We start from the raw sequence: 10,247 nt of genomic DNA on the forward strand, positions 1-10,247 counted from the left end.
CAAAATAAACATGAATACAGAAAGAAGAATTTCTACCTTTTAATCAGTACAAAATTAGTTTTATGTACTAAAACAAAATATACTATGTAATATAATTTTAATACAACACTTCAAAATGTAGTTGGATATAATCTACTTAGTTTGACTAAAATTGAGCTGTTAACCTAAATAAGAACTAAAACAAAATTGCACTACATAGATGGACAATGTCACTCCAAAAGACATTGGTTGTTAAATAAAAATTCCAGTACCAGAATCAGATATCTCATTGTGATTTATTGGCAAAGGTGGGTCCCAAGGTCTCCAAAACTGAAAATGATATTACAATTTCCCTTGGTTATCCAACATACTAAACGTGGCTGAAATTCCAGTTCTTAAGACACCACACACATTGAACAAGAAATAAGGAAATTACTCTCAAACCATGCAGGATACTTTCTCCTTGCTACAATCTTTCATCATGCTGAAAATGTATGATGAAAATATGTAATGAAAGCCTGTATGTGAGGGACAAAGACATCAATGACCTTACCCAGCACTGGACACTGCATTCTGTGATACTGCCCTGCTGGACAAGATGTGTCCATCGCGCAATGGGGCAAACTGTTTGGAATTAGTAACCACTTTCTGACCAGATTTGGCCTACACCACAGGACAGAATTCCACATTTTTGGGCTGTAATCCTGCTCAAAGCCCGTGAGTGGTGGTCCCTAAGTCTGAGTTATTTTAGAATACTATGCTGTCAAATACCTTCTAAACAGTTATGTTCATGCTGAGAAACCCTGGCTCCTCTCAGTCTTAAGCAAGAGAGATAATTTTGTAAGTGAACAGCAGTCAGTGGAGGGATGCATCACTCATCAAAGTGTGCAGAGTGACTTGATGCACAGCCCAAAATGGGGCATCTATTTTACTCGCCCTCCACCAAGACACAGGAAATACCAGAAAGAAGAGGTAGAAAGAACAAAAGAACAAGAAGATAGAGAGAATTGCTATGTATACCATCTTCTGGACATGACATGTCTACTACACTCATGATGTCACAGCTACTGTGCTTACCTGCACATGACCTATTCAAGATCAAGCTAATTAAAATGCCAGCACAAAGAAGGGAGATGATCTCCTCTACCCCTTATTGGGGAGCTATTGACAGTGTACAGTTAGTGAAAGAGGGAGGTTCAGTTTTGTCCAATGGTAGGTTCCCCCATGATCCAGAAGGTGACTCACATCCATGGACATATGGGCAGCATGAAATGACTTATGAACAAAGAGAAACAAGAGCATGAGATTGGAGCCAGGCAGTGGTGACACACAACTTTAATCTCATTACTTGAGAGGCAGAGGCAGGTTTGAGGTCAGTCTGGTCTACAGGGAGAGTTCCAAGACAGGCTTCAAGGCTACACAGAGAACTCTGTCTTGAAAAAAAAGAAACATGAGTTTGACAGTGGATGAGTTGCAAGGGAGAAACTAGGGGTAGATATATTTTATCATAAACATGTACTAAATACTAAAACATGAAAAAATTAGCTAATGAATCAAGGTGAAATCAGAATTACCCACAATCTTCTATATTGATACAAAGATATATATATATAACTACCAATATTTATACAATTCTATAACATAGAGAATGGCTGGAATAGTGACAATATCACCTATGACTATGATCTAATCAGAGAAATTAGCATTTATAAAAACATTCCGCATCTCACTGAAATGATTTGGGGTCTTGAATTTATCATTTTATAGACAGTATATGTACTAATTTGGCTGAAGAGTTGGAAAAGCACAGCTTAAAAAAGGAAGATTATCAGACAGAAACATTTTTAAATTATTTGGCATATTTTTACATTCATTATCTGTAGCATAAGAAGCTTAATGCATGATATCTTCTCTGCCACCAGCTGCAGGAACTAATTTACTGTAATGAAATTGCAGTAGACTAAGCAAGAAGAGATGATTCAGTGGTTAAGAGTGCTTGCAATGAATACAAGATTAACTCAAAAAAATCAGTAGCCCTCTTATACACACATGACAAAGGGGCTGAGAAAGAAATCAGAGAAACATCACCCTTCACCATAACCACAAATAACATAAAAAATCTTGGAGTGACACTTACCAAACAAATGGAAGACCTGTGTGACAAAAACTTTAAATCTCTGGAGAACAAAATTAAAAAACACCAGAAAATGGGAAGATCACCTGTGCTCTTAGGTAGGCAGAATAAACACAGTAAAAATGGCTATCTTACCAAAAGCAATCTACAGATTCAATGCTATACCCAGCAAAATCCCAGCAAAATTCTTCACAGACCTCAAAAGAACAGTACTCAACTTCATATGGAAAAAACAAAAACCCAAGATAGCCAAAACAATCATGTACAATAAAGAAACTTCTAGAGGCATCACAATGCCTGATTTCAAACTCAATTACAGAGCTACAGTACTGAAAACAGCCTGGGATTGGCATAAAAACAGACAGGAAAACCAATGGAACTAAATCAGAGGCCCAGATATTAATCCACACACCTATGAACACTTGACAAAGAAACAAAGAAACAAAAATATAAAATGAAAAAACAAAACATATTCAACAAATGACACTGGTATAACTGAATATAAACAAGTAGAAGAGTGAAAATAGTTTTATATCTATTACCATGCACAAAACTCAAGTCCAAAAAATGAATCAAAGACCTCAACATAAAACCAAACACTGAACCTCATAGAAAACGTGGGAAGTACACTTGAACACATTGGCACAGGAGACCACTTCCTAAATATAACCCCAGTAGCACAGACACTGAGAGAAACAATTAATAAATGGGACCTCTGAAACTGAGAAGCTTCTGTAAAGCAAAGGACACAGTCCACAATTCAAAATGTACCCTACTAAATGGGAAAAGATCTTTACCCAACTCCACATCAGACAGAAGACTGATGGTGTGGGAGGTCCTTCTGTCTATGTGTTGCTTTTACTGGTTAATGAACAAAGAAACTGGCTTGGCCTGATAGCATAGAACAGAGCTAGGCAGGGAAAGCTAAAATGAATGCTGGGAGAAAAGAGTGGTAGTCATGGAGAAGCCATGGAGCTGCTGACGGAGACAGACCACGAACTTGTGGTGATACACAGATTAATAGAGATGAGTTAGTGTAAGATATGAAGTAGGCAGAAATATGCTTAAGCTATTGGCCAAACAGTATTGCAAATGATATGGTTTCTGTGTGATTAATTCGGGTCTGAGCTGCTGAGCAGCCAGGAAACCTACAAGGAGTCTTTCTTATAACAGACTGATCTCAAAAATTTACAAACAAATCAAAAAATTGATCATCAAAAGAACGAATAGTCCAATAAATGCATGGGGTCCAGAACTAAACAGAGAACTCTCAACAGAGAAAACTAAAATGGCTGAAAGACACTTAAGGAAATGTTCAACATCCTTAGCCATCAGAGAAATGCAAATCAAAACAACTCTGAGATTCCATCTTACACCTGTAAGAATGGCCAACATAAAAAACACTGATGACAAGTTATGCTAGAGAGGATGTGAGGTAAAGGGAACACTCCTCCATTGCTGTTGGGAGGGCAAACTGGTACAGCCGTTTTAGATTTCAGTATGGCAATTTCTAAGAAAATTAGGAAACAACCTACCTCAAGACACAACTTTTTTATACCCAAAGATGCTCAGTCATACTACAAGGAAATGTGCTCAACTATGTTCACAGTAGCATTGTTTGTCATAGTCAGAACCTGGAAACAGCCTAAATGCCCCTCAATAGAAGAATGGGTAAGGAAAATGTGGTACACTTACACAATGGAGTACTACACAGTCAAAAAAAGATAATGGCATTTTGAAATTTATGGGCAAATGGATGGATCTAGAAAACATCATATTGAGTGAGGTAACCCAGACCCAAAAAGACAAACACCATATTTAATCACTCATAAATGGCTTTTAGACATAACACAAAAAAGCCTATAATTCACAATCCCAGAGAACCTAGACAACAAAGAGGATCATAAGAGAGACATACATGGATCTAATCTACATGAGAAGTAGAAAAAGACAAGATGTTCTGAGTAAACTTGGAGCATTAGAACCATGAGAAGGGAAAGAAGGGAGGGGGAAAAGGGAGTGGAGCAGAGAAAAATACAATTACATTCATAGCAGCATTATTTTTAATAGCCAGAACCTGGAAACAACCTAGATGCCCCTCAACTGAAGATTGGATAAAGAAAGTGTGGCACAATTACACATTAGAGTACTACTCAGCGGGAAAAAAAAAGACATTTTGAATTTTGCATGCAAATGGATGGAAATAGAAAACACTATCCTGAATGAAATAACCCCGACCCAAAAATATGAATATGGTATGTACTCACTCATTAGTGGATTCTAGCCATAACCGAGGACACTGAGCCTATAGTTCATGATCCTAGAGAAGTTAAGTAATAAGGTGAACCCAAAGATAAACATGTATAGATCCTCCTGGAAATTGGAAGCAGACAAGATCGCCAGACAAAAGTTGGGAGCATGGAGGTGGTGGTGGGGTGGGGAAGGGAAGAGGGGGAGAGAAGGGAGAAAGGGAGGGTTGGGGAGAGCTTGGGGAAGTGGGATGACTGAGATGGAGGAAGGACAAATATGAGAGTAGGGAAGGAGATATCTTAATTAGAGAGGCATTTTGAGGTTGGCAAGAGGCTTGGATCTGGAGGGGTTCCCAGGAGTCCACAGGGATGACCCCAGCTAGGACCCTGGACAGTGGGGGAGAAGGTGCCTGAATTGGCCTTGTCCCATAGTCAGGCTAATGACTCTCTTGAGTATAACCATAGAATCTTGGTCCAGTCACGGAAGGAGATAGAGACAGAAACCCACATTGGAGCACTGGACTGAGCTCCCAAAGTCCAGTTGAAAATCTTAGCACAGCCCCATGCATGCCTGTGTCCCAGGAACTGAAGGGAAAAGAAGCAAGTGGGTCCCTGTGGCTTGTCTGTGGTCAGCCTAGCTGAACTCCAGGTTCAGTGAGAGATCCTGCCTCAAAGGAAAAGGCAAGAGTGATAGACACTCTTACTGTCTATCACTCAATACTGTCTTCTGGAATCCATATACACAGGCATGCACATTCACACATATGTACACAAACTCCTACATATGCACACCACCCCAAATACATACACAAAAAGGAATACCCGTGAGAGAGTATATATATACAATCTAAAAGAATATAGACATAATACATATTTATATCAAGGTAAGAAAAGGAAGATCAAGAAACTTCACCCAATGAAATTAAGAAGAATATAATGAGGAGGAAATAGCACCAAGTGTAAATGCACTTTACCATTAGCGTCCTCTTTTGTTGACAGAGACAGCAGCAAAACACAGGTTCTTATTCCACAATAATGATGACTATCAAATGTTCCATAATATTTTACAGCGATTCCCCCTCCTCCAGGGTTCAATGTTCCAAGGCAGATGAAATGTTGGACAATACCCACACAGGTTTAATGGAAAACAGGACATAGTAACTTTAAAATTAAAGAGAAGGTTGAGGGAATGGAGATATGGGTCAACAGTAAAAAGGGCTTGGGGTTCTTTCAGAGTACACTGGTGCAATTCTCAGAACCACATGGTAGCTTACAATCATCTGTAACTCTACTTCTAGGGAAACCAGTGTCATCATCTGGTCTCTATGGTACCAGGCTTGCAACAGGTACACAGGTATACAGACAAGCAAAACACCCATACATAGTTAAAAAGATGAAACCAATTAGCTCATACTGTAAAGTTTCATCCCTCCTATTTTGAAAAGGTACAATGTTATTCATGTTAACAAATGTCTTCATTTGTTTCTATGAAACATTACTTTATTAATCAAATCCTTGAATGCTTGTTTGACTTGTTGATTTCTCAATGTATAAATAAAAGGGTTCAACATGGGAGCAATTGAAGTGTTGAGAACAGCCACCCCTTTGGTCAGCGATGCCCGTTCGTTGGCAGAAGGTTTGACGTACATGAAGATGCAGCTTCCATACGAGATGGAGATGACAACCATGTGAGAGGAGCAGGTGGAGAAAGCCTTTTTCCTCTGGCTGGCGGATGGGAACCTCAGGATGGTGCTGATGATGCAGATGTATGACAGAATCACTAGTGCCAGTGTGAACAGCAGAGTAATGGAGGCAACATAAAGACCAAGTGCCTCTAAGAGCCTTGTATCTGAGCAGGAGAGTTGTAAAATGGGGAAGTAGTCACAGCAAAAGTGATCAATGACATTGGAAGTACAGAAATCTAACTGGAGGAATAGCATGATTAATGGGAAGATCATCAGAAATCCTAACAACCATGAGGAGAGGACAAGAAGGGCACAGACTTTCTGACTCATGATGACGGTGTAATGCAGTGGCTTGCAGATGGCAACATAGCGATCATAGGACATAGCGGTTAGAAGAAAGAACTCAGACACTCCCATGGAGATGAAGAAAAATAACTGAGCCAAACAGTTGTTGTAGGAAATGGTCTTAACTTTAGTAATTATTGACCCCAGAAATCTAGGGACAGAGACACTGGTGAACATAATTTCTAAGAAGGAGAAGTTCCGGAGGAAGAAATACATAGGAGTCTTTAAGCGAGAGTCAAGCAAGGTGAGGGTGATGATGGTTAGGTTTCCACACACACTTAATATGTAAGCAATGAACAAAAAGAAAAAAATTACAACCTGAAGCTCTGGGTCGTCTGATATGCCCAACAGCACAAACTCGGTAACCACAGAGTAGTTTCTCATGCTGATTCCTAATAAATAGAACCTAGTGATTAAAAAAAAAGATTTTAAGTTCAGTGTAAAAGAAACAGCAGTTTAAATACTGCTATTACTATATCCAAAGAAATGAGACCATGGAACAGTTTCATTAAGATTTTCTAATCTCTGCTAATTCCTCTTAAACAAAAAAAACATCTTGTTGAAAAAAATATCTTAGTAAATGGGAGTTTAAATCTGCTTCAACAATTGTGCACAGAAATTCTACATAGAGTCATAATTTCTATATGAGCACGATACCTTTTTGTAACCATATTTTAATAGTATCATCATTTCTAATATGCAAAATTATTTTCTGGTTTCACATAGTGTATGCTTTCAAGACTGAATATATAATATTTAACTTCAATTTTAATACTATTTTAAAACTTTTATAATTTAGAGGTACAAAGTGAGCACCCAATCATATTTACTAAACTTAAAAACTGTTCTTTGTTTCTTTCTTTTTTCTCTCCCTTTTTTGGTTTTTTGAGATAGGGTTTCACTGTAGCTTTGGAGTCTGTACTGGAATTAGCTCTTGTAAGCCAGGTTGGCCTCGAACTCACAGTGATCCGTGTGCCTCTGCCTGCCGAGTGTGTGATTAAAGCGTGTGCCACCAGGATGTCATGGTTATTTTCAAATTTAATATATGGGTTGTTTAAAATGGCAGAGAAATAAACGTATTTGCCAAAAGACAAATAAGGCAAGATTTTCTTTAGTTATAAAAATAACCAAGTTCTTAATTTGTGGGAATTAAAACAGGAGCCAGAGAAAATAATTTAAACAGAGCCAGGGGTCAATAACTACTTTCTGTAAATTCTAAGCCACTTACATCATTTCAACATCTTCTTTTTACTAAGTTTACCTTGTAATCTTATCTTTAAACATTCTTGAGGGCCAAAAGGAACTCATACAGAAGGTGTCAAAGCATAATGGTGCCTCCCTTCTCAAAGAATCAACAGAATACATGTTTTTCTATAGGATTTACTTCATCAAACCACATTCTCCACACTGTAATCTCCCATCAGTCCTACTCTTTCCTGAGAGCTAACAGACAGCACAGCGTGTGGTTATCACAGTGTGTTGGGCTGCTTTCTAGGCAGGCAGGCAGCCATAGAGAAGCACTAAAGCTGAAAATGGGCACTGTCCAGCTTTTTTGTCTTAGTCCTCTGAGTCTCTGGTTTTTCTCTTTAGGAATAGACATATATTTTTCATCATTATGTCATCAAAACTAAGAGGTAACTATTTTGTGGTTTACATGATAGCTAAAATATAGTAAAATGTAAAATTAATAGTAATAATTGTATTTAACAGATAATTTGAGGATCCTTGCATTTTCCCATTATAGTAAATCTTCCAACGATAGATAAAAATTAATTTCTTCACAAATGTGAAACACAGTTTGGTGTATGTGATAATACCAGTTAGATATAAAACCCTACAGTCAACAGACATGACTCAATTTCTGTCATTTATAACATAAAATAAACATATTAATAATATTCTCTAGAAGTTTTTCTCATTCAGCTTGTTCTTGACTCTTTTCATTACACTGAAGCCTGTCACATTAAAAACTTCATGCTGAATTGCTTGTGATATTGATAACAGCCTCCCTTACAAATGAAAATAAATGCATCTTTAATCTCCTTTATTGTTTCACAGAAACTGAGTGTACTATCAGACATACTATCGTCATCCCTGCAACTCTTTAAGAACATGGAGAAACTGATACTGTTTTAAGACAGTAGAAGGTAAAGAGTGTTGAAGGTCTCTAGATAAGATAAATATTGAAATCTGCACAAGCATAAATACAGCCTTACCTTCTCTGGCCAGAGTATAAATTCCTGATATACTCAGCTAAAGAACAGGAGGATGCACACAGAAGCTCAAGACGTGTGTGGTGATGTCATGACTCCTCTTTCTTGGAAACCAAACACTATAGAGAGACCTAGAAAAAGTGAACCAATCAACTGATAACACTCCATCTGGCTTCCCTTTGGTCAAGCAATTTTCCTAATTAGGGCATGGACTCAGGCTATGCTCAGGAGATAATTCTCTCTATATTCACTTGGGATTAAACTCAAGACTAACCTGTCCTACAGTGGGTTCCTCCTTGACACACTTAGTGATAGTTTACTAATTACTAAGTTTTGCCAGTGCAGAGCAGAACAGGTAACCTAAAATTAACTTTTAAAATCTTCAAAAGTTTGGGTGGTACTTTGTCCTTGTTTTTTATTTTTTAATTTCAAAATTGATATGTACTTCATGCTATTACATCCCAAACCACAACAATGTTACAGAGAACTATCCTTACCCTACCATCCATACATTTATTTCAAATCTTTTCGTTATTCAAAATAAAATATACTATATTACATCAAATTGTTTTAGGTGTTATACAAACAATCACAAACTCAGATATTATTCTATGTACTTTATTACATTTCACAAAACAGATATTATGAAATTTTATTAAACAAAACGTTCAATGTTTCTGTCTTCTTTTTCAGTTAACACTGAGTAGTGGATATCATTCCTGATCGAGTTATATAGAAAACAACTTTATTCTTTTGTAACATTTGCATGGAATATCCAAGGAGACTTGCATATAATTTATTAATTTCATTGTTAGTTAAGATAAGGGTTAGACAAGGAAAAACATATAGATATCCTCCCAGCTATGGGAAATAGACAAGATTGATGGGCAAAAAATGGGAATCTTGGGGGGTGGGGTGGGATGGGGATGAGGGGAGATGGGGAGAGAAAAGTGTGAAGGAGAGGATGAGGGGAACTGGGGGAATCGGGGTGATTGGGGGTAAAGGAAGGTTGGATGGGGGAGCAGGGAAACTCATACCTTAGTTAAGGGAGCCACCTAAGGGTTGGCAAGAGACTTGAACCTGGAATGGCTACCAGAAGCCCAGGGCAATGTCCCCAGTTAGCTCATTGGGGCACCTGAGGATAGGGAACCTGAAATGAACCTATCCTATAATCATACTGATGAATATCTTGCATATCGCCATAGAACCTTCATCTAGCGATGGATGGAGATAGAGACAGAGACCCACACTGGAGCACCGGATGGAGCTCCCAAGGTTATAATGAGGAGCAGAAGGAGAGAGAACATGAACAAGGAAGTCAGGACCATGAGGGGTGCACCCAACCACTGAGACAGGGGGGCCGATCTATTGGGAGCTCACCAAGGCCAGCTGGACTGCTACTGAAAAAAACATGGGATAAAACCGGACTCTCTTAATGTGGTGGACAATGAGAGCTGACGAGAGGCCAAGGAGAATGGCACAGGAACTTTCATCTGGCGATGGATCGAGAGAGAGACAGAGACCCAATTTGGATCAACCGTCTGAGCTCTTAAGGTCCAAATGAGGAGCAGAAGGAGGGAGAACATGAGCAAGGAAATCAGGACCACGAGGGGTGCACCCACCCACTGTGACAGTGGAACTG

At 38.5% G+C, this 10,247-nt stretch overlaps 1 protein-coding gene across 1 annotated transcript; it reads right to left on the reverse strand.

Moving 5' to 3' along the window:
- Window positions 1–5,837: 5,837 nt before the first annotated feature.
- Window positions 5,838–6,776, reverse strand: LOC130866376 (olfactory receptor 6C3-like). Its single transcript, XM_057757785.1, has one exon. It carries the CDS (start codon window positions 6,774–6,776, stop codon window positions 5,838–5,840), a length of 939 nt encoding a protein of 312 aa, XP_057613768.1.
- Window positions 6,777–10,247: the final 3,471 nt, after the last annotated feature.

Source organism: Chionomys nivalis, chromosome 25 (assembly GCF_950005125.1).
Source record: "Chionomys nivalis chromosome 25, mChiNiv1.1, whole genome shotgun sequence".
NCBI classification, from domain to species: domain Eukaryota; kingdom Metazoa; phylum Chordata; class Mammalia; order Rodentia; family Cricetidae; genus Chionomys; species Chionomys nivalis.